The sequence below is a fragment of the Malaclemys terrapin genome, chromosome 1 (assembly GCF_027887155.1).
Source record: "Malaclemys terrapin pileata isolate rMalTer1 chromosome 1, rMalTer1.hap1, whole genome shotgun sequence".
Lineage (NCBI taxonomy): Eukaryota > Metazoa > Chordata > Testudines > Emydidae > Malaclemys > Malaclemys terrapin.
Window position 1 is genome coordinate 146,025,674 of NC_071505.1, and position 25,665 is coordinate 146,051,338.

The 25,665-nt window shown below is 47.5% G+C and overlaps 1 protein-coding gene across 3 annotated transcripts in view; it reads left to right on the plus strand.

Moving 5' to 3' along the window:
• The window catches only part of SPAG17 (sperm associated antigen 17), a 245,908-nt gene that overhangs the window by 81,636 nt on the left and 138,607 nt on the right, over positions 1–25,665 (plus strand). For all 3 annotated transcript variants that reach the window (XM_054042535.1, XM_054042551.1, XM_054042544.1), the window contains 5 exons: positions 12,845–12,963; positions 15,515–15,652; positions 15,745–15,858; positions 23,397–23,547; positions 25,124–25,354. In XM_054042535.1, coding sequence (XP_053898510.1) covers positions 12,845–12,963; positions 15,515–15,652; positions 15,745–15,858; positions 23,397–23,547; positions 25,124–25,354 — 753 coding nt within the window. The remainder of the gene's footprint in view (positions 1–12,844; positions 12,964–15,514; positions 15,653–15,744; positions 15,859–23,396; positions 23,548–25,123; positions 25,355–25,665) is intronic.

Sequence of the window (25,665 nt, forward strand, 5' to 3'; positions counted from 1 at the left end):
TAAGGGTTATGATCTACTATATCTATTCATCCTATTTGTACATATATATCATTTTCTACTCGAGGTTAAGAATATGGGCTGTATGCTTGCCTGATTTCTAAGTAAGCTTTGTGAGGCATTTGGTCAGCTTCTTTAGGAAGGAATTCGCCAGGTTAAGTACCTGATCAGGAGACACTTAGGGAACAATGCATCTTGGAATGCTCCAATCCACATGAGAAGTCTTCCTGGAGACATGCAAGATGCCATGTGGACAATGGCGTCGGCCTGCAAAGACTGAGTCATGCAGGGGCATGTGACTTGCCCAGGTGACTCCAAAACTCCATCTTGGAGCTGGACTTTGCATAGGAGGGAGGAGGGGGGTCTCCACCCACAAGAGAGAGTCTACTTAAACCTGTGGGAGACCCCTCCATTTTGTCTTCAGCTGGCTAAAGAAGGAGCCTCTCCACCCCCCCCCAGGATACTTGAAGGAGACTGAAACAAAGGACAGTAACTACAGGGGGTGTGAGTGATTGCTGGACCCAGGCTAAAAGGAGATTAGCCTGTAAAAGGGAGCACTCTGGAACTGGTGAGGAAATTATCTGTATTCAGTTTGATTAGGCATAGATCTGCGCATTTTATTTTATTTTGCTTGGTGACTTACTTTGTTCTGTCTGTTACTACTTTGAACCACTTAAATCCTACTGTCTGTATTTAATAAAATCACTTTCTATTTAGTAATTTACTCAGAGTATGTATTAATACCTGGGGGAGCAAACAGCTGTGCATATCTCTCTATCAGTGTTATAGAGGGCGAACAATTTATGAGTTTGCCCTGCATAAGCTTTATGCAGGGTAAAACGGATTTATCTGGGTTTAGACCCCACTGGGAGTTGGGCATCTGAGTGCGAAAGACAAGCACACTACTGTGAGCTGTTTTCAGGTAAACTTGCAGCTTTGGGACAAGTGATTCAGACCCTGGATCTGTGTCTGGAGCCAAACAGGAGTGTCTGGCTCAGCAAGACAGGGTGCTGGAGTCCTGAGCTGGCAGGGAAAACAGGAGCAGGGGTAGTCTTTGCACATCGGGTGGCAGCTCCCAAGGGGGTTTCTGTGATCCAACCCGTCACAGTTATCCATTCTGTTTTCCAGAAGTGGGGGTTTCCCCATGTAGATCTTTTCGCCTCTCGCAAGAACCGGAAGTACCAGGTGTTCTGTTCTCTCCAGGGACGCTCCCCGGGCTCCCTATCGGACACCTTCCTGATGCTGTGGAAAGACCATCTGTTCTATGCCTTTCCTCCATTCCCATTAGTTCACAAGGTCCTTCTCAAATTGCGAAGAAACAAGGCCCGCTTAATCTTAATTGCCCCGGCATGGCCCAGGCAACATTGGTACACCACACTCCTCGATCTGTTGGTGACCAAACCAATTCTTCTACCGCTGTGGCCGGACCTGATCACTCAGGAGCACAGCAGATTATGTCATCCGGATCTGCAGTCCCTCCATCTCACAGCATCGATGCTGCATGGCTAACTCAATCTGAGCGGCGTTGCTCTCGCTCAGTGTAGCAAGTACTCTTGAGTAGCAGAAAGCCCTCTACTAGGTCCACATACCTGGCCAAATGGAAGCGCTTCTCCTGCTGGTGTGCCCTGAACAATACTGCTCCTCTGGAGGTGCCAGTACCTACCATCCTGGATTATCTCTTGTCCCTGAAACAGCAAGGCCTGGCTGTCTCATCCATCAGAGTACACCTAGCAGCGATTTCAACCTTCCACCGGGGCGAAAATGGGCACTCGGTTTTCTCCAATCCCATGGTCAGCAGGTTCCTTGAGGGATTGGAATGTCTGTACCCACAAATTAGACATCTGGCCCCTATGTGGGACCTCAATCTGGTCCTATCCAGACTCATGTGTGCCCTGTTTGAGCCGATGGCCACCTGCTCACTTCTGTACCTTTCCTGGAAGACAGCCTTCCTTGTCGCTATGACCTCGGTGAGACATGTGTCGGACCTTCAAGCCCTCACTTCAGACCCACCATATACGGTATTTCATAAGGACAAGGTACAGCTGCAACCACACCACGCCTTCCTCCTTAAGGTGGTGTCTGCCTTCCATGTCAACCAAGACATCTTCCTTCTGGTCTTCTTTCCGAAGCCACACGCTTCGCGACAAGAGCAACAGTTGCATTCCCTAGATGTTCGTAGGGCTCTCGCCTTTTACATCGAACGAACAAAACCTTTTAGGAGGACGACCCAGCTGTTCGTAGCAGTGGCAGACCGGATGAAGGGCCTCCCGGTCTCCACACAGTGCATCTCATCCTGGATTACATCATGCATCCGTGTGTGCTATGACTTGCTGGTGTCCCAACTATGCACCTCACTGCCCACTCTACTCAGGCTCAAGCTTTGTCCTCCGCCTTCCTGGCTCATGTGCCCATACAGGAGATCTGTAGGGCAGCGACTTGGTCATCAGTACATACCTTCACTTCCCACTATGCCATAGTGCAGCAGTCCAGGGGCGATGCTGCATTCGGTTCAGGGGTCCTCCATTCCGCGACTTCTAACTCCGACCCCACCGCCTAGGTAAGGCTTGGGGGGCACCTAATTGGAATCGATATGAGCAAGCACTTGAAGAAGAAAAAAGAGAGTTACTCACCTTTGTAACTGTTGTTCTTCGAGATGTGTTGCTCATATCCATTCCAAACTCGCCCTCCTTCCCTCCGTCGGAGTAGCCAGCAAGAAGGAACTGAGGGAGCGCTGGGTCGGCAGGGATATATATCCGGCGCCATAAGGTCGCCACTCCAGGAGGTGCCTCATACGACCCACCGAGTGTTACTAGGGTAAAAATCTTCCGACAATTGTGCACGCGGCACGCGCACACCTAATTGGAATGGATATGAGCAACACATCTCGAAGAACAACAGTTACAAAGGTGAGTATGGTCCATATGCTATTGTCAGCAACCTTATCATACCATCCCCTTCATAAACTTATCAAGCTCAGTCATGAAACAAGTTACATTTTTTGCCCCCACTGCTCCCCTTGGAAGACTGTTTCAGAAATTCACTTTTCTAGTGGTTAGAAACCTTCATCTAATTTCAAGCCTAAACTTGTTGATAGAGAGTTTATATTGATTTGTTCTTGTGCCAACATTGGCTCTTAACTTAAATAATTCTTCTCCCTCCCTGGTGTTTGTCCCTCTGATGTATTTATAGAGAGCAATCATATCTCCCCTCAGCCTTCATTTTGTTAGGCTAAACAAGCCAAGCTCCTTAAGTCTCCTCTCCTGAGACATTCCTCTGATCATCCTAGTATCCTTCTCTGTACTTGTTCCAGTTTGAACTCATCTTTCTTAAACATGGGAGACCAGAATTGAACACAACATTCCAGATGTTGTTAGTCCCTAAGTGCATGACCTTGCACTTTGCACTATTAAATTTCATTCCATTTCTATTACTCCAGCTTTCAAGGTTGTCCAAATTTCCTTGTATGATATTCCCAGTCCTCCTCCGTATTGGTAATACCTCCCAATTTTGTGTCATCCATACATTTTATTAACAATCTCCCAATTTTTGTGCCAAGGTCATTAATGAAAATATTAAATAAGATTGGTCTGAAAATTGATCCTTGAGGAACTCCACTAATAACCTCCCTCCAGCCTGACAATTCATCTTTCAGCATGACCCCTTGTATCTCTCTTTTAACCAGTTCCTTACCCACCTTTTGATTCTCATATTAATCCCCATCTTCTCAAGTTTAACTAATAATTTTCCATATGGAACTGTGTCATACTGAAATCCAGGTGAATTAGATCTACTGCATTTCCTTTGTCTAAAAAATCATTTGTCTTCTCAAAGAAAGAGATCAAGTTCGTCTGACACGATCTACCTTTTGTAAAACCATGTTGTATTTTATCCCAAGTACCCTTTACCTCTTTGTCTTTAATTACTCTGTCTTTGAACATTTGTTCTAAGACCTGACATTCAATTGGTCAAACTAACAGGCCTGTAGTTTCCCAGATGGCTTTTTTCCCCCTTTCTTAAAAATAGGTACTATATTTGCAATTCTCCAGTGACAGGGTACAACCCCCAATTTTATGGAGTCATTAAAAATCCTTGCTAATGGGCTTGCAATTTCATGTGCCAGGTCCTTTAATATTCTTGAATGGAGATAATTCACACACACCCCTTTAGTCCCATTAAGCTGTTTGAGTTTGGCTTCCACCTCGGATGAGGTAATTTGTACTTCCATATCCTTGTTTCCATTAGCCATACTGCCACTGCTCCCAAGCTCCTCATTATCCTTACTAAAAACTGAGGCAAAGTATTTGTTTACATGTTGGGCCATATCTAGGTTATCTTTAACCTCCACCCCATCCTCAGTGCTTCATGGTCCTGCTTCTTCTTTTCTTGTTTTCTTTTTCTTTATATAGGCCTTTTACTATTGGTTTTAATTTCCTTTGGAAGGTCCAGTTCTGCTTTTCTTTTGGCAGTTCTCACTTTATCCCTACACTTTTTGACTTCCAAGAGGTAGCTTTCCTTGCTGATCCTTCCCTTCTTCCATTCCTTGTAGGCTTTTTGCCTTCCCTTAATAACCGGTTTGAGATGTTGTTCATTCCAGTTTGGCCTCCAACACTTCCATACTCATTTTCCCCGTTGCTTGGGATGCCGTCTCCAGATGTTTTCTGCAACTGTGCTCTCATATCCCAGCTCACTACTGACAATGTCCTTTGTAGTAAAACCCTGGGTCATGCTAATTATATAACATACACAATTCTGTATTGAAATGATGTGTACTGGGTCACGAAGAGACACATGCAGCTCTTCCCTTTGCTTGCATAATATCAGAATGTGCAAAACATAGATTTCATTATATCATCACAGCTCCATTGCACACACCTCAAAGTAATCCACACATGTCCTCATATCAACAAACACACCTTAACCAAGCAGGCTCAACTATTGCTCTACCATGTAGTGTAGGTTCACCTAACACACTGACTGCATTGGGAGCATATGCAAATAATTCCCATTGGCTACTGCCAGCACGAGGGAAACAGAGGGAAGATGGGGCAAGCAACCTTTTTTATCTCCCTTTTTGCCTTTTAATAGTGTTAGATCCTGTGGGTAAGAAGGAATGGATTGTGAAAGGAAGTAAAGAGCTTGTACATTTCAGCAACTATGGGGTTGGCAGAGAGAAGGTATATGTGTTAATGGGGCATATTGGGGCACTGCTGAAAGAAGGCATAGTGAAGATTGCATGGGCAAGCTTAACTGTGCATTTCCTTGTTTTCAGAAGTTTGAGTTTTGATCAACGTTTTGCAAAGGAGAGACATCCACTAAGCAGCCTTAACTCTGTGTTTACATAGTGTTTTGCCACTGGTTATACATTATGATACAATCTTTACTTACATGGTCACATACTATTTTTCCACAGGATCCCTGACTTATTCAGTGCACAAGATGGAGGGTGTCACTAAAAGAGCAGCTATGCAATATTTTGTGTTATCCTCAATCTGTGACCCCATGCCTTATTTACTGCACACTATTCAAAACCCTGCTCTGAATACAAAATCATTAATTTTCTCATGGGGTTTTCTATGGTGCTATAGTATCTGAGTGTTTCACAAACTAATTAATTTATTTTCACAATACCATGTGAGGTGAGGGGGTGGTATTATCCCCACTTTATAGATGTGGAGTTGAAGCACAGAGGGATTAAGGTCAAATATGTTCACTGAGTAAAGAACAGCACCTATTTGCACTGCCCCAGGAGCAGACCAGGGATTAAATAGTTATTCAGAGTCACAAATCAGTACCTGTTTACTCCTTGTTCCAAGGGTGAGTAAGTTGCTCCAGTCCTATATCTGATGCAGGTTTCTATTGGTTGAACTGTGGTAACCGGTGTACTCAGGGCCGGCTTTAGGCCGATTCAGCCGATTCGGCTGAATTGGGCCCCGCGCCAAGAGGGCCCCGCGCTGCAGCTATCAACCCCGCCCCGCCCCCAGCTCACTTCCCCGGCCCCTCCTCCCCTCCCCTCCCCTGAACGCCCCGCCCCCTCCCCTGCTTCCCGCGAATCAGAGATTCGCGGGAAGTCTGAGACGAAGCAGGGGCGGGCCAGCAGCACGAGGTAAGCTGGGGCGGGAGAAGGGCTCCAGGGAGGCGCGCCCATCCCGCAGGCCCCAGCGGCTCTGGCCCGGCTTGGCTCCAGCCCGGCCCAGTCCCCGCGGCGCGGGGCCCCCCGTCCTCCCCGCGGCGCGGCTAGGGTCCCCCCCCCCCAGCGCGGCTTCCGCGGCGCGGCTGGGATTCCCCCCGGCGCGGCTCCCGGGGCGCGGCTCAGGTCCCCCCGTCCCCGGCCCCCCGGTGGCGCGGCTCGGCTCGGGTCCCCCTCCCCCCCAGCGCGGCTTCCGCGGCGCGGCTGGGATCCCCCCCCACCCCCGGCGCGGCTCCCGCGGCGCGGCTCGGGTCCCCCCCGGCCCCCCGGCGGCGCGGTGCGGCTCGGGCCCCCCCCACCCCTGGCGCGGCTCGGGTCCCCCCGGCGCGGCCCCCGCGGCGCGGCTCGGGTTCCCCCGGCCCCCCCGCGGCGCGGCTTGGGTCCCCCCCCCCGGCACGGCTTACGCGGCGCGGCGTGGCTCGGGTCCCCCCCCACCCCAGGCGCGGCTCCCGCGGCACGGCTGGGATTCCCCCCAGCGCGGCTCCTGCGGCGCGGCTCGGGTCCCCCCGTCCCCGGCCCCCCGGCGGCACGGCGCGGCTCGCAGCTCCCCGGCCCCCCGGCCTCCCGGCGGCGCAGCGCAGCTCGGCCCCCCACCCCACCCCCGGCGCGGCTTCAGCGGCGCGGCTGGGATCCCCCCACCCACCCCCGGCGCGGCTTCTGCGGCGCGGCTGGGACCCCCCCACACCCCCGGCGCGGCCCCCGTGGCGCGGCTCGGGTCCCCCCGGCCCCGGCCCCCCCGGCGGTGCGGCTCGGGTCCCCCCGGCGGCGCAGCTCGGGTCCTGGGGGCGGGGCTTGCAGCAAGCCCCGCCCCCAGGAATCGGGCCCCGCTCTTGGTAAAGCCGGCCCTGGGTGTACTGGAAGTAGGGAGCAAAACCTCCACACCAATATATGCAGGGGGGCCAGTAGCAACTTCACAGCAACTGTTCTCCACCCTGCATGCAAACTGAAAATTAGTCACACAGAGGACTAATACCATACACATCCTTACTCCCCTGCACGGGTAGAGAAGCAGCTTGTGACTGAGCCCATAGCATATAGGATTTTCTTTCATCGTGTGTGAGTTTTAATACTGCTTCTTGAGTAAGATTGTATAAATTAGCTGAACCATGTACTACTGATTTATGTTTACACTGCATTTTTTTAAATAAGTTTAGAGACGCACGGCTGCATTTTATATAGGTTAATATGTGATATGTTTCTGTGGAACCTTAACTCTGAATCTCCTAAATTTTGCATATAATCCTTCTTTTATTATTAAAATACTTGTATTTTATTAAAAATAAATGAACATATGGGAAGGAGATATGTCAAGAGCAGAAGTTCATCGCTGTGCAGACTAAGGGTATGTCTACACTATGAAATTAGGTCGATTTAATAGAAGTCGATTTTTTAGAAATTGATTTGATACAGTCGATTGTGTGTGTCCCCACTAAGCACATTTAGTCAGCGGAGTGTGTCCACAGTACCGAGGCTAGCATCGACTTTAGGAGCGTTGCACTGTGGGTAGCTATCCCACAGTTCCCGCAGTCTCCACCACCCATTGGAATTCTGGGTTGAGCTCCCAATGCCTGATGGGACAAAAATATTGTCGCGGGTGGTTCTGGGTACATGTCGTCAGGCCTCCCTCCCTCCCTCTGTGAAAGCAACGGCAAACAATCGTTTCTCACCTTTTTTCCTGGGTTACCCATGCAGACGACATACCACGGCAAGCATGGAGCCCGCTCAGATCACTGTCACCGTATGTCTCCTGGGTGCTGCTGGCAGATGCAGTACTGCATTGCTACACAGCAGCAGCTCCTTACCTTGCCTTGCCTTGTTGGCGGCAGTTGGTGCAGTACGACTGTTAACCATCGTCATCATCTCGTGGGTGCTCCTGGCCAACCTCGGTGAGATCGGTCGGGGGCGCCTGGGCAGACATGGGTGCTCCTGGCCAACCTCGGTGAGGTCGGTTGGGGGCACCTGGGCAGACATAAGTGCTCCTGGCCAACCTTGGTGAGGTCGGTTGGGGGCGCCTGGACATAAATGGGAGTGATTCCAGGTCATTCTCTTCTTTAAGTTTCGTCTAATGGAGATTCAGTCCTGGCTGGAATATCATGAGAGCTGGAGGCTTTTGCCTCAGGCTGCTCTCCCAGCCTGCAGCACTGTGTGATCGCACCTACCCCAGCCTACCCCTTGCTCCCATGGTTCATGAAGCCTGGACAGTAGTAAGGAGCAGTTCAACTATAGGCTGAGCAAGTGCAGAATGGTAGTAGAATGTGCCTTTGGACATTTAAAAGCTCTCTGGCGCTGTTTGCTGACTAGGCTGTTTGTGATTAGAAGAGCACAGCAAGGCGCGCTGCGCATCACAGAGGCTTTGAAAACCAGTTTCATCACTGGCCAGGCTTTGGTGTGACAGTTGTGTGTGCTTCTCCTTGATGAAAACCTGCTCCCTTTGTTGATTTTAATTCCCTGTTAGCTAACCCTGTAAGCCATGTCGTCAGTTGCCCCTCCCTCCATGAGAGCAATGGCAGACAATCGTTTCGTGCCTTTTTTACGTGCAGATGCCGTACCACGGCAAGCATGGAGCCCACTCAGATCACTGTGGCAGTTATGAGCACTGTAAACACCCCGCGCATTATTCTGCAGTATATGCAGCACCAGAAACTTCAACAGCAGGCCAGGAGGCGATGGCAGCGCGGTGATGAGAGTGATGAGGACATGGACACAGACTTCTCTCAAAGCACGGGCCCTGGCAATTTGGACATCATGGTGGTAATGGGACAGGTTCATGCCGTGGAACTCCAATTCTGGGCCTGGGAAACAAGCACAGACTGGTGGGACCGCATAGTGTTGCAGATCTGGGATGATTCCCAGTGGCTGCAAAACTTTCACATGTGTAAGGGCACTTTCATGGAACTTTGTGACTTGCTTTCCCCTGCCCTGAAGCGCAAGAATACCAAGATGAGGACAACCCTCACAGTTCACAAGCGAGTGGCGATAGCCCTCTGGAAACTTGCAATGCCAGAGAGCTACCAGTCAGCCGGGAATCGATTTGGAGTGGGCAAATCTACTGTGGGGGCTGCTGTGATCCAAGTAGCCAACGCGATCACTGAGCTGCTGCTATCAAGGGTAGTGACTCTGGGAAATGTGCAGGTCATAGTGGATGGCTTTGCTGCAATGGGATTCCCTAACTGTGGTGGGGCGATAGACGGAACGCATATCCTTGTCTTGGGACCGGAGCACCAAGGCAGCCAGTACATAAACCGCAAGGGGTACTTTTCAATGGTGCTGCAAGCACTGGTGGATCACAAGGGACGTTTCACCAACAGCACCGTGGGATGACCGGGAAAGGTACATGACGCTCGCATCTTTAGGAACTCTGGTCTGTGTGAACGGCTGCAGCAAGGGACTTACTTTCCAGACCAGAAAATAACTGTTGGGGATGTTGAAATGCCTATAGTTATCCTTAGGGACCCAGCCTACCCCTTAATGCCATGGCTCATGAAGCCATACACAGACACCTTGGACAGTAATCAGGAGCTGTTCAACTATAGACTGAGCAAGTGCAGAATGTGCATTTGGACGTTTAAAAGCGTGCTGGCGCTGTTTACTGACTCGGTTAGACCTCAGCGAAACCAGTATTCCCATAGTTATTACTGCTTGCTGTGTGCTCCACAATATCTGTGAGAGTAAGGGGGAGATGTTTATGGCGGGGTGGGAGGTTGAGACAAATCGCCTGGCCGCTGATTACGCATAGCCAGACACCAGGGCGGTTAGAAGAGCACAGCAGGGCGCACTACGCATCAGAGAAGCTTTGAAAACCATTTTCATGACTGGCCATGTTACAGTGTGAAAGTTCTGTTTGTTTCTCCTTGATGAAAACCCACCCCCTTGGTTCACTCTACTTCCCTGTAAGCCAACCACCCTCCTCTCCCCCCTTTGATCACCGCTTGCAGAGGCAATAAAGTCATTGTTGTTTCAAATTCATGCATTCTTTATTAATTCGTCGCACAAATGGGAGGATGACTGCAAAGGTAGCCCGGGAGGGGTGGGGAAGGAGAGAAGCACCGGGCTACCTTTGCAGTTATCCCCACATTTGGGAAGCTGGTGGAGGAGGGGAGGAGGGAAGGAGAAGGCCACACTGCACTTCAGAAATTATTGAATGCCAGCTTTCTGTTGCTTGAGCAGTCCTCTGGGGTGGAGTGGTTGGGTGCCCGGAGGCCCCCCCACTGTTCTTGGGCATCTGGGTGAGGAGGATATGGAACTTGGGGAGGAGGGCGATTGGTTACACAGGGGCTGCAGCGGTGGTATGTGCTCCTGCTGCCTTTCCTGCACCTCAACAATACGCCGGAGAATATCAGTTTGATCCTCCAGTAGCCTGAGCATCGCTTCCTGCCTCCTCTCATCACGCTGATGCCACCTATCATCTTGATCCTGCCACCTGTCCTCATGTTCATTTTGTGCTTTCCTGCACTCTGACAGTGTCTGCCTCCACGCATTCTACTGGGCTCTTTCAGTGTGGGAGGACTGCATGAGCCCAGAGAACATTTCATCGCAAGTGTATTTTTTTCACCTTCTAATCTTCGCTAGCCTCTGGGATGGAGATGATACGAGGAGCTTTGAAACATTTGCAGCTGCGGGAGGAAAAAAGGGAGAGTAGTATTTAAAAAGACACATTTTAGAGAACAATGGGCAGACTCTTTCACAGTGAACCAAGCTGTTAACATTACATAGCATGTGTGCTTTCTTTACAAGGTCGCATTTTGCCTCCTATATTGAGGGCCTGCCGGTTTGATGTGAGAGATCACACACGCAGGGCCGGTGGGCAACAGAATTCGGCTTGCAGGCAGACATGGTAAGCAACAGTCTTTTGGCTTCTTTAACCTTCATAACATGTGGGAATGGTTTCAAACAGCTATGCCCTCATTTCCCATACCAAGCACCCGTTGGGTTGGCCATTTAAAATGTGTTGGCCATTTAAAAGGAGGAGTTGTGGTTTTCGGGTTAACGTGCAGCACAAACCCAACTAAACCACCCCCTCACATACACCCAATTCTCTGGGATGATTGCTTCACCCCTCCCCCCACTGCGTGGCTAACAGCGGGGATGATTTCTGTTCAGCCACAGGCAAACAGCCCAGCAGGAACGGCCACCTCTGAATGTCCCCTTAATAAAATTCCCCTATTTCAACCAGGTGACCATGAATGATATCACTCTTCTGAGGATAACACAGAGAGATAAAGAACGGATGTTGCTTGAATGCCAGAAAACACCGGGACCATATGCTGCCATGCTTTGTTATGCAATGATTCCAGACTACGTGCTACTGGCCCGGCATGGTAAAGTGTCCTATCATGGAGGACGGAATAAGGCTGCCCTCCCCAGAAACCTTTTGCAAAGGCTTTGGGAGTACAGGAGAGCTTCATTGAGATGTCCCTGGAGGATTTCCGCTCCATCCCAATACACATTAACAGACTTTTCCAGTAGCTGTACTGGCCGCAAATGCATCTCAAGTCTTCAGGGCAAATTAATCATTAAACACACTTGCTTTTAAACCATGTATTATATTTACAAAGGTACACTCACCAGAGATCCCTTCTTTGCCTTCAAAGTCCAGGAGCCCACCTTGGGTGGGAGGATACTGGCTCCAGGGTGATAAACAGTTCCTGGCTGTTGGGGAAAACGGTTTCTCTGCTTGCTTGCTGTGCACTATCTTCAACCTCCTCCTCATCATCATCTTCCTCGTCCCCAAAATCCACATCCCTGTTGCGTGAGAGTCCATTGACGGAATCCACACACAGGGGTGGGGTAGTTGTAGGGCCACCCCCTAGAATAGCATGCAGCTCTTCATAGAAGTGGCATGTCTGGGGCTCTGACCCGGAGCAGCCGTTTACCTCTCTGGTTCTTTGGTAGGCTTGCCTGAGCTCCTTAAATTTCATGCGGCACTGCTGCGGGTCCCTGTTATAGCCTCTGTCCTTCATGCTCTTGGAGTTTTTTCAGATATTTGGGCATTTCATCTTTTGGAACGGAGTTCTGATAGCATGGATTCCTCTCCCTATACAGCGATCAGATCCAGTACCTCCCATTCTGTCCATGCTGGAGCTCTTTTGTGATTCTGGCTGGTCACCTGTGCTGATGAGCTCGCCACGCTGGCCAAACAAGAAATTAAATTCAAAAGTTCGCTGGGCTTTTCCTGTCTACCTGGCCAGTGCATCTGAGTTAAGAGTACTGTCCAGAGTGGTCACAATGGAGCACTCTGGGATAGCTCCCGGAGGCCAATACCGTTGAATTGTGTCCACACTACCCCAAATTCGACCCAGCAAGGTCGATTTCAGCACTAATCCCCTCGTCGGGGAGAAGTACAGAAATTGATTTTAAGAGCCCTTTAAGTCGATAAAAATGGCTTCGTCGTGTGGACGGGTGCATGGTTAAATCGATCTAACGCTGCTAAATTCGACCTAAACTCGTAGTGTAGACCAGGGCTAAGCAGTAGAGGCTTTAAGAATTAGGTCCTTTCCTTATATTTTCTTACAACACTGTCACAGCCCTAATTCAGGAACATAGGAGAGGTTCAAGGAGTTAAATTAGAAAATTCTTACTAACCATTTCTACCAAAGTCAAAGGAAAACCAACAGATCCAGCTAGATGGTCTCAATATGTTATTTCTGCTTTCTACAATAGAGGAAGAAGTTTCTTTTCTGCCTCCTTATGTGGACATGAGGTATTACAATGATCTGCTAAGTCAGATTCCTGAAGAATTCATTTCTGCTCCTTTAATAATGAACTGCATGTTGGAACAGGTGAGTGTATTTTCATATTAATTTATACCCATCATTCAGGCTGAGCAGTGTGATAGTGAATTGATCAGTGAGAGACAAATCAATCAGGTTCATCCCAAAATAAGAGAACATACATAGCTGCACTACCTAAGGAGGATCAGTAGGGAAGGACTCAGAGGGGATCCCCTACTTTGCCTTGCATTATGGAGGGGAGGAGTTAGGTTTTTTCATTCCTTTTCAAGGTGCAACTCACTCCCAGTATGTGCCCGGTGATCTATTCCAAAGCTCCTACTACTACTCTCCAGCCCTCTATGCCCCCTCCCCATCCACTTTCTCACAGAAAAGAGTATTAGGGTACGGAGTCTCTGCCTTTTTTGCCATTTTCTAGCAAGGAGGTCCTTGCTCCTCCTTCCTTCCTTGCATGGTTGAGTAAAGGCTAGGGTTAATCTAGCCTACAATAACTGCTAGCAAGTGTTTTCTCTCAGGGTTGTCAAAACTAAGCATATATAATACAAGTGCGAATGATCACTAATACTATATGCTTGTCAACTTTTCTCAGTGTGGGACAGGAGATCTTCCACAAGAATGGCTATACTGGGTCATTGCACGTGGGTCCCAGAATTGGTTTGTAGCTCTTTAGCTTTTAGGGAGTGTATCCAGACAACCTACAATAGGTCTTCAGTCTGCAGCTTTGAGGACAGAACTCAGACCTGCCCATCACTGGCTCATCGATATTTCTCCCAGTGAAGAGATTGCAGATTTTGTTCTGTTTCCACAGCAAGAAACAAGATGTACAGTCCTCCTTGCTGCAGAACTTTAGAATTGGTGGATCAAAATTTTTTCTAAGCTAACGAAAACATCTAAAAGTTAAATTTCTGCTGCAGTTGGGCTTTAATTTAGCTGGATATGTGCTAAATTTTTGACTTGGGTTTCCAGACTGAGCCACTTGATTGTTGGTTGGCCTCCACTTCTCCCTGAGGCACTTAGATTCATACGTTTTTAAGACCAGAATATCTCTTTTTGATGAGATTACAAGTTTGGTTGATAAAGGGTTGACGTAATATACTTAGACTTTCCAAGGCATATGACTTAGTACCCCACAACGTTTTGATTAAGAAACTAGAATAATATATAATTAACGTGTCACACATTAAATTAATTAAAAACTGGCTAGCTAATAGGTCTTAAAATGTAATTGTAAGTGGGGAATTGTCACCAAGTGGGTGCGTTTCCAGTTGGATCCTACAGGAATGACCTGGAAAAAAATATAAAATCATCACTGATCAAGTTTGCAAAAGATACAAAAATTGTGGAGGTTGTAAATAGGGCTGTCAGTTAATCGCAGTTAACTCACACGATTAACTCAAAAAAATTGGCTTTCAAATATATTGATCTCTATTAAAACACAGAATACAAAGTGTACAATGCTCACTTTATATTATTATTTTTGTTATAAATATTTGCACTGTAAAAATGACAAAAGAAATAGTATTTTTCTATTCATCTCGTACAAGTACTGTAGAGCAATCTCTTTATCATGAAAGTGCAACTTACAAATGTAGATTTTTTTTGTTACATAACTGCTCTCAAAAACAAAATAATGTAAAACTTTAGAGCCTACAAGTCCACTCAGTCCTACTTCTTGTTCAGCCAATCGCTAAGACAAACAAGTTTCTTTACATTTACAGGAGATGCTGCTGCCTGCTTCTTATTTACAATGTCACCTGAAAGTGAGAACAGGCATTTGCATGGCACTTTTGTAGCTGGCATTGCAAGGTATTTATGTGCCAGATATGCTAAATATTCGTATGCCCCTTCATGCTTCGGCCACCATTCCAGAGGATATGCTTCCATGCTGATGATGCTCGTTAAAAAATAATGCGTTAATTAAATTTGTGACTTAACTCCTTGGGGGAGAACTGTATGTCTTTGGCTCTGTTTTACCCGCATTCTGCCATATTTCATGTCATAGCAGTCTCGGATGATGACCCAGCACATATTGGTCATTTTAAGAACACTTTCACAGCAGATTTGACAAAATGCAAAGAAGATACCAATCTGAGATTTCTAAAAATAGCTACAGCACTCAACTCAATGTTTAAGAATCAGAAGTGCCTTCCAAAATCTGAGAGGGATGAGGTGTGGAGCATGCTTTCAGAAATCTTAAACTCCAATGTGGAAACTACAGAACCCGAACCACCAAAAAAGAAAATCAACCTTCTTCTGGCATCTGACTCAGATGATGAAAATGAACATGCATCGATCTGCTCTGGTTTAGATTGTTATCGAGCAGAACCCATCATCAGCATAGATGCATGTCCTATGAAATGGTGGTTGAAGATGAAGGAACATATGAATCTTTAGCGCATCTGGCACGTAAATATCTTGCGATACCAGCTACAAAAGTGCCATGCAAATACCTGTTCTCACTTTCAAGTGACATTGTAAACAATACGTGGGCAGCATTATCTCCTGCAAATTGTAACCAAGTTTGTTTCTCTGATACAACTTTATCTTAAGCTAACTACAAATCAATGCTATAATGACATCTAACATGTTTTCTGTTTGGTAGGTCGTTGCAACTGAAGAAGGTCTTACACCACCAAGTCTGGTGGTCCCAGAACCACGAGCAGATGGGCTGGATCATAGCCTTGCAGAGCATATAGTCTCAATCCTTCCCTCTCTTTCCCTCTCTGAGAGTGAAAAAAAGGTTTGCATTGTCTTTTCCCTTCAGACTGCCTTGATTGCTAAATAAATCTGTGTATTAATTTTTAATGCATGTGCTCTTTTCTTGTTTAATAGAATCTCTACAACTCCTTTTTCCCTAATGACAATGAAGAAAAGACTGTGGTCCCCAAATGGCCTCTTCTATTAAACTATCATGATATTTTGTCTCAGAGGCTACACCTGCTAAAGGTACAATACTGTCTTATATCAACAGTCTTAAAATCTACAGAGAGGACATTAACTTAGAATGCTTCTTTTAGAAGGTAGACTAGGAGAACCCAAACTTTGCCCACCTCATGGTCACATTAGCCACTTGCCAGGAATCCAAAGGCTGTACTTAATTTGCTTAAAATGGAGCAGATTGCAGCCACCCATGGAGACTACAGGTCCCAGCATGCAATGTCCCATATTGATCTGAGTGGCCTGGCCACAGTGCTTATGTGGACATTTTGCTTTCATGACTGCATTTCCATATAAATGATGACATGGGATACATTGTAGAACTCTGTGGGCTTCACTTTGGACCACCACTGAGCTAGGGGATTATTATTCTGAAGAAACTAGAGTTTCTAAATGATGAGTGTGGTGTAGCAACTAAAATGGAATAGATTAGAGAGGTTGGGACAGACACAGGGGGCAGTGCAGAAGAAAGCACAGAGCTGTTTATGGGAGAAGAACACCAGAGTGCATCAAGGTGTGCAGAGTATAGCGCTCATGTAAGGCAGCAAGAGTTATCTAGACATGATGTAGGCAGAAGTGTAGAGTAAGATTAGAGTAAAAAGTTCGATGCAGATGAAACTTGTAAGGCAATAAAGGGTTTCAAGTAGAAGGAGGATGACATGGTTGAGTGGTGGGTCGGGAAGATGCTTTTAACAGAAGCATGTTGGATAGACTTTTGGGCAGCCATCTAGATTTCAGGAGGTTAGAGAGGAGGAAGTTGCACTAGTTAATGCAGGAGTTGACCAAGGCATGAAAAATGTAGGGATTAGGGATGAAAGAAGAAGGAACAGGTTTGGGAGATATGATAGAGGAAAAATGTAATAAAAGTAACACAGAAGACAGGGACTGTAATAATAAAAATAAGAAAAAGCAAAACTGAACAAAGTAAAGAAACCTCAAGCCAGTACAGTTCTTTAAATCCATCATAATACTGCTGTCAAAAACCATCAGTGAGTTGTATGATTTCTTGATTATAATGACTATGGACAATAATATAGACCAACTAAGAATATGTGTGAGATGTTGCACTCCATATGTTTATGGAAATATGCTTATGAGTGTAAATATAATGTAACTGGAATATGCTTTATGCAAAAGGTCTCTTGTAAGGTATCATTACATAGCTTATAATCTACTGAGTATGTTCATCCTATTTGTATGAATGTATCATTCTTGTATCTGAAGCTAGAAATATGAAGTATTACTCTGAACTATTGTAACTATGCAAAGTGTGGGCCATTAATGGTGGCTTGGAATCTTGATGGCTCCCATTAACCAAGACAATTGGTTGTAAATGCCTCTGTTTATGTGTAAGACTTCCTGTGTTCCTGTGAGTCAGGCCCGATAGAATGGAGAGTAGGGGTTTCACAGGACATGTCACCATGTCACTTGGTACTGGAATCCGTCTTAAACCTGGTGCTTTTCCATTTAGAAGGAGGGGTGAGAACCCAGAGAGACAAAGGATTCTCGCCTTGTGCCAAAGCTGCAAAAGGGGGTGGAGCAGGACAAGGGCGGTCCCAGTCATGTGGAATCCCCTGACTCCAGGGGAATTTCACCTAAGATGCCTGCTGGAACTAACAAAGTCTGGATCAGGGGAAAGGATTGGGCCCAGACTAGGAAGGAGTCTAGTCTGTGAAAGAAGTTTATTGGAACATCTCTGAGCATGAGATTTACCTGTATTCAGTTTCTTAATGTATTAGGCTTAGACTTGTGTGTTTTGTTTTATTTTGCTTGGTAACTTACTTTGTTCTGTCTGTTATTACTTGAAACCACTTAAATCCTACTTTTTATATTTAATAAAATCACTTTTGCTTATTAATTAACACAGAAAGTAATTAATACCTGGGGGAGAAAACAGCTATGCATATCTCTCTACCAGTGTTATAGAGGGCAGACAATTTATGAGTTTACCCTGTATATGCTTTATACAGAGTAAAACGGATTCATTTGGGGTTTGGATCCCATTGGGAACTGGGTGTCTGGGTGTTAGAGACAGGAGCACTTGCTAAGCCATTTTCAGTTAAGTCTGCAGCTTTGGAGGAATGGGTCAGTCCCTGGGTCTGTGTTGCAGCAGATTAGCATATCTGGCTCAACAAGACAGGTTTATGAGGCCCAAACTGGCAGAGAAAATGGGCTCAGAGGTAGTCTCAGCACATCAGGTGACCGTCCCAAGGGGGTCTCTGTGACCGAACCCATCACAATGCGGAAGGGAAAGGCTAATCCAAAAGCATCCTTTGCAGTCTAAGGCCTTGTCTACACTACGAGAGTAGTTCGATTTTACTTAAATCAAATTTTTGGAATCGATATTGCAAAGTCGAACGTGTGTGTCCACACTAAGGACAGTAATTCGACTTTGTGAGTCCACACTAACGGGGAAAGCGTCGACATTGGAAGCTGTGCACTGTGGGCAGCTATCCCACAGTTCCCGGAGTCCCTGCTGCCCATTGGAATTCTGGGTGGAGCCGCAAATGCCTTCTGGGTAAAAAAAATGTGTCCAGGGTGCTTTTGGGTAACTGTCGTCATCCGTCCATCACTCCCGCCCTCCCTCCCTGAAAGCGCCGGCGGGAAATCAGTTCGCGCACTTTTCTAGTCAGTGACAGCGCGGACGCCACAGCACTGCGAGCATGGAGCACACTGCGACCATCGCTGCAGTTGTGGCCGCTCTCAACGCCTCGCAGCTTATCATACACCTTTCCCTGAGGCAGATGCAGATAAGTCAGGCGAGGAGGCTACGTCACCGCGGTGATGGCCTGAAGTCTGAGAGTAGCACAGACCTCTCAGAAAGCAGGGGACCCAGCACCGAGGACATCACGGTCGCAATGGGTCATGTTGATGCCGTGGAACGGCGATTCTGGGCACGGAAAACAAGCACTGAGTGGTGGGACCGCATAGTGCTGCAGGTCTGGGATGAATCCCAGTGGCTGCGAAACTTTCGCATGCGGAAGGGAACTTTCCTGGAACTTTGTGAGTTGCTGTCCCCTGCCCTGAAGCGCAATGACACCCGGATGCGAGTAGCCCTGACTGTCCAGAAGCGAGTGGCCATAGCCCTCTGGAAGCTTGCAACGCCAGACAGCTACCGGTCAGTCGCGAACCAGTTTGGGGTGGGCAAATCTACTGTGGGGGTTGTTGTGATGCAAGTAGCCAAGGCAATCGTTGATGTACTGCTGCCAAAGGTAGTGACTCTGGGAAACGTGGAGGCGATCATAGATGGCTTCGCAGCGATGGGATTCCCAAACTGCGGTGGGGCCATAGATGGAACTCACATCCCTATCCTGGCACCGGACCACCAGGCCAGCCAGTACATTAACAGAAAGGGCTACTTTTCCATGGTGCTGCAAGCACTGGTGGACCACAGGGGACGTTTTACCAACATCTACGTCGGATGGCCGGGCAAGGTTCATGACGCTCGTGTTTTCAGGAACTCTGGTCTGTTTAGACGGCTGCAGCAAGGTATTTACTTCCCGGACCACAAAATAACTGTTGGGGATGTGGAGATGCCTATAGTCATCCTCGGGGACCCAGCCTACCCGCTAATGCCCTGGCTCATGAAGCCCTATACTGGCGCCCTGGACAGTGAAAAAGAACTCTTCAACTACCGGCTGAGCAAGTGCAGAATGGTGGTGGAGTGTGCTTTTGGCCGTCTCAAGGGGAGATGGAGAAGCTTGCTGACTCGCTGTGATCTCAGCGAAACCAATATCCCCATTGTTATAGCAGCTTGCTGTGTGCTCCACAATCTCTGTGAGAGCAAGGGGGAGACCTTTATGGCGGGGTGGGAGGTTGAGGAAAATAGCCTGGCTTCTGATTACGCACAGCCAGACAGCCGGGCGATTAGAAGAGACCAGCGGGACGCGCTGTGCATCCGGGAGGCTTTGAAAGCTAGGTTCCTGAGTGAGCAGGGTAACCTGTGACTGTAAAGTTTGTGTACAGAGAAGCCGAACCTGCCCCCGTTTCTTTACCCAGTTAATGTTGACTATCCTCTCCAGTTATATACCCCCTTCTCCCCCCCTTCCAACACACGTTTCGAAATAAAATCAGTTCTACTTTGTTAATGAACACCGTTTTCTTTACTACTGTTTTTGCGGGAATTTTTTAAAACTGGGACGCGGATTGTGGTGCGGAGCGGGTGTAGTGTAGTGACGCAAAGAAAGCTTCTAAACTCAAGGATTGACAGGCTCCGCTGTGGTGGGCTGGTTCTTTCAACGGAGCCTGTCACCCCTCCTGATCGGGACTGTGTGTATGGGGGGGCTATGTGACTTTGTGGCAGGGGGAGGACGGTTACAGATCTCCTGCTGTGTGGCTCTGTGATCCTGCATAAGGACCGCCGCTTAAGATCTGTAACTGCCCTCCCCCGCCACAAAGTCACAGAGCAACCCACCCCCCACTACAGAACATGAAAACCACCTCCCAGACTGACCAGGGCAACTAGTCACTGCACTGTGTATGTGCCCTGCTGCTGTACCTGCCCCCGCCTATGTACCCTGCCAAAGGTGACTGTCCTGTCCAATTACCATCCCCCTTTCCCCCCCTCCTCCAAAAGAACATGATGGAAACGTTAGTTAACAGAAACATATTTTTTATTATCAACTACACATGGAACTGGGAGGTGAAACTTGGACGGGGGCTTGTGTCAGGCGGGAAGGAAAGAACTTGTCAAATTTTGGGGAATGAGAGCCTTCTGCTACTAGAGCTCTCTGCAGGGGTGGAGTGAGAGTTTGCGTGGACTCTGCCGCCTCTCCTTCTGTGCACTTTGGGTGAGGGGGGTATGGGACTTGGTGGCGGGGGAGGGCGGTTAGAGATGGACTGCAGTGGGGCTCTGTCCTCCTGCCTCCGTTCCTGCAGAACATCCACAAGGCGCCGGAGCGTGTCCGTTTGCTCCCTCAGTAGTCCAAGCAGGGTTTGAGTCGCCTGCTGGTCTTCCTGCCGCCACCTCTCCTCCCGATCCATGTTTGCTTGCTGCATTTGGGACAAGTTCTCCCGCCACTGGGTCTGCTGTGCTGCCTGGGCTCGGGAGCAGGCCATAAGCTCTGAGAACATGTCCTCCCGTGTCCTCTTCTTCCTATGCCTAATCCTCGCTAGCCTCTGGGAGTGTGATGCCAGGCTAGGTTGTGAGACAGTCGCAGATGGGGCTGTGGGAATGGGAAAAAGGGAGTGAATTCCTCAGAAAGATAAATGTAGTTGTGAACAAAGAACAGTCTTTCTCTGTGAACAAGACCATGCACAGCACCTATCACATGCGCACTCAGCACAAGGTCGAATTCTCGGCCTTCGCATTCAGTGCCTGGGGTCTTGCACAGCACATTTGAGAAGCGTGTCAGGACAACGGAATTTCTGTTGCAGGCAGACATGGTAAGCCGTAGACTCGTGGCAGCTTAAAACTTTAATATTAGCAATGGCCTCATTTCACATTGAAATCAATGTCGGTCCCTGCTGCCAGCAATCCGGCAAGCAGGAACTCTGCTCCTGTCCCACACCCTCGCGGCTGTCCCCGGGAACGATCCCTTTCGGCTGCCCCTCTCCCGCCTCCACCGCGTGGCTGCAAACCAGCGGTTACAGTTCTGTAAAGGAACGGTAAAGCAGTCCCAACACTAACATTCCCCTACCTCATTCAAAGCAGGTCACCATGAGCGACATCACCCTCATGAGGATCTCTGACAGCGAGAAAGAGAGAATGCTCCGGGAAAGCCTCCAAAGACCAGGGCCGTATGCCGCCCTGCTGTGCAGAGCAATGATTCCCGAGTACTTGCTTGTCTCGTGGCGCGGCAACGTGTCGTACTACGGAGGACCCAATAAGGCCGCTCTCCCCAGGAACCTAATGCAACGGATTTCCAATTACCTCCAGGAGAGCTTCCTCGAGATGTCACAGGAGGATTTCTGCTCCATCCCCGGACATATAGACCGCATTTTACTCTAGCTGCTGTAGCAGTGACTAAACAGTAGAGCGGCTTGGGCAGGACAATCATGCAAAACTGGACATTGCTAGATTTTTTTTTCAATAGTTGCACTGCCCATGACTGAACCGTTAAGCGCCTAGGGCAAACTAATCATGAGAAACCCATTTTTTTAATTGTTAATATTCCTGTTCTGTTAAAAATAAATGTTTAGATGTTTACAACACTTACTGGCTGATCCTTCCCCAGATTCTGTGTCCGGGGTAACGGCTGGGGACGGTTGGTAGGGGATCTCTGTAAGGGTGATGAAGAGATCCTGGCTGTCGGGGAAATCAGCGTTGTGAGTGCTGTCGACTGCCTCGTCCACCTCTTCTCCTTCCTCATCTTCCCCGTCCGCTAACATGTCCGAGGATCCGGCCGTGGACAATATCCCATCCTCAGAGTCCACGGTCACTGGTGGGGTAGTGGTGGCAGCCGCACCTAGGATGGAATGCAGTGCCTCGTAGAAACGGGATGTCTGGGGATGGGATCCGGAGCGTCCGTTTGCCTCTTTGGTCTTCTGGTAGCCTTGTCTCAGCTCCTTGATTTTCACGCGGCACTGCGTTGCATCCCGGCTGTATCCTCTCTCTGACATGTCTTTAGAGATCTTCTCGTAGATCTTTGCATTCCGTTTCTTGGAGCGCAGCTCGGAAAGCACGGACTCATCGCCCCACACAGCGATGAGATCCAAGACTTCCCGATCAGTCCATGCTGGGGCCCTCTTTCTATTCTGAGATTGCACGGCCATCACTGCTGGAGAGCTCTGCATCATTGCCAGTGCTGCTGAGCTCGCCACAATGTCCAGACAGGAAATGAGATTCAAACTGGCCAGACAGGAAAAGGAATTCAAATTCAAATTTTCCCGGGGCTTTTCCTGTGTGGCTGTTCAGAGCATCCGAGCTCGTACTGCTGTCCAGAGCGTCAACAGAGTGGTGCACTGTGGGATAGCTCCCGGAGCTATTAGCGTCGATTTCCATCCACACCTAGCCTAATTCGACATGGCCATGTCGAATTTAGCGCTACTCCCCTCGTCGGGGAGGAGTACAGAAGTCGAATTAAAGAGACCTCTATATCGAACTAAATACCTTCGCGGTGTGGACGGGTGCAGGGTTAATTCGATGTAACGGCGCTAACTTCGACATAAACGCCTAGTGTAGACCAGGCCTAACAGACTAAATCAATACATATTTTCTATATTCCGTGAAATTTTCAGATTCTGGCTAAATGGCAAATAATTTTGTGATCTTTAGCAAATATCAGTGAATTGTGCCTTCTTAAATTATTCTCTTTTTCTTCTGGTATATATTCACTCTCCCCCAGTGAGGAAAGTAAACAATAACTGATTTCATCTTTCCCATAAAGACACTGATTCAGCAAAGCACTCTGAGTATATGCTCAATTTTAAGCATATGCTTAAATTTCATTGACTTCAAAGTAAAGTAAAGCATATGTGTGGGGGAGGGAGAGGGGGGTTGGGGAGGGGGGAATTGTGTGCTGAACTGGAGCCTTAGTTATTTAAATGAAAAATCCCTTTTTTGTGAAAGTTTACTTAGCTGTTCTCCTTATTGCTCTTTGCTTCAGGTCCAAGGGGGCTTAAACCCAGAAAAGATTGAACAGAATATGATGGACAAGCTGCCACTGGTGGAACTTCTTCAATTCCCCCTTCCTCCACCTGGAAACAACACTAAACGCTTGGCCAGAGTTCATGAGCTCATGCATTATTGTACCAGTGGTAAATTGATTTTTTTTATTAATATTATTGCATTCTTTGTTGACAAACTTCTATGATATAGTTGGAACCCACTTTTGGGGGGCCACTGTCTCAATTTATCCAACTAAGACCTTCACTGTATCAGCCAGTATTTACCACCTTTCATATACTTGTGTCCATCCTAACCTATCATGGAGTTTGGCCTAACACCAAACCACAATTTCATGGTTATGAGCAGACTAGGTTACACTGCATGTTAGAGACTGTGAGATTGACAACTATGCATTAGCAGCATGTCAGGACTCACCCAAGCACATAAACTCGGTATTAAGTTGGGACAAGAATATCAGTTACACAAATTACTAGTTCTGGTTCTAGTGCACAGAACAAATATTGGGAACCACTGAGATATATAATGTATTTGTTTACAAAGAACCTTTTGATTGAGAAAAGAGATTTGTCTTGGATTGAAAGGATTGGGGAAAAAAACATGGTTTTCTCATTGTGTTTTCTTTGAGCTGCCCATATTAATAGTACTGTTGTATCTACAATAGTCACATTTTCTGGTTGTCATGACAAGGTCATGTCTCCATCAAGAATTGTCTCTGCAATCCTCATTCTTGTAATGTGTGTACCTAGTTGGTTCACACTGTAAAACAGTTAGAAGGGCTACATAAATGCTTTCTAGTGAGTCTGAATGTTCAGTCTAAGGGTACAGTTAGTAATGAGCATCCAAACCCCTTCAATTCCTTCTTTACTGTCATAAGTAGGGCCCTACCAAATTCATGGTCCATTCTGGTCAATTTAACGCTCATAGGATTTTTAAAATAGTAAATTTCATGATTTCAGCTATTTAAATCTAAAATTTCGTGGTGTTATAATTGTAGTGGTCCTGACCCTAAAAGGAGTTCAGGGAGGCGGGATTGCAAGGTTATTGTAGGGGAGGTTGTGGTACTGCTACCTTTATTTCTGCGCTGCTGCAGGCGGCGGCTGCCTTCAGAGCGGGAAAGCTGGAGAGTCTCTGTCAGCAGCACCACAGAAGAGGATGGCATGGTATGATATTGCCACCCTTACTTCTGCGCTGCTGCCTCCAGAGCTGGGCCCTCAGTCAGCAGACACCACTCTCTGGTCGCCCAGCTCTGAAGGCTGCAGAGCAGAAGCAAGGGTGGCATGGTATGGTATTCCTAACCTTACATCTGCACAATACCACAATCCCCCCTAAAATAACCTCGTGACCCTCCTGCCACTCTCTTTTGGGTCAGGACCCCCGATTTGAGAAACTCTTGTCTCCCCTGTGAAATCTGTCTAGTATATGGTAAAAGCACACAAAAGACCAGATTTCACAGAGATAGACCAGATTTCACGGTCTGTGATGCATTTTTCATGGCTGTGAATTTGGTAGAGTCGTAGTCATCAGACACATGTCTGACCACCATCTGATCGGTCCATCGATCATTACTGAAATTACCATCACCGTTAGCCCCCTTGTTGGCAGCCTTAATAGCAATGCCAAGGACAATATACCTGGTCAGTCTTCTATTTACCTTTCACTGGAATGTAAGGACAATTTCTATGGATGGTTTTAATTCTCTTCCAGAACTCTTGAGTTGGGCTGAAGTAGAAAGAGCCTTCAAAGTGTTTACTTTTGAAAGCCTGCGGCTGGCTGGGGTGGATGATTCTGGCCTCCTGGAGGGCTCAGGGTTGATGCTTGGAGGTGATTATGAAGTATCTTATATTCCATGGGATAATCCGGCCAGGTTTGCAAGACATCTGAGACATCTATCGATGGTGGAAAACCTGTTTGATGAGAAAACTCCCAATGGCTCAGGTAACAGGGCATCTATCAGCATTATATCTAAAGAATTTAAACATGCTATTCACTAGAGTCCTTTTCTTTTACATTAGTTCAGAATTATTTATTATTACTGGGATGTGATTATTCTCTTGTTTTAGGAACCATTTGGTCATCAAGTACTCTACATTCCATTCATCCATTCATCAAGTAGGAATGCTGGATAATGACATAAACTGGGCATTTTGTATGACAATTAAATAGTTTATTTAAACAAGTCTTTAAAAGTAGTATCACTGTAAAACAGCTCTGCATAGCAGATATTAGAAAACTATTGTATAGCTTCT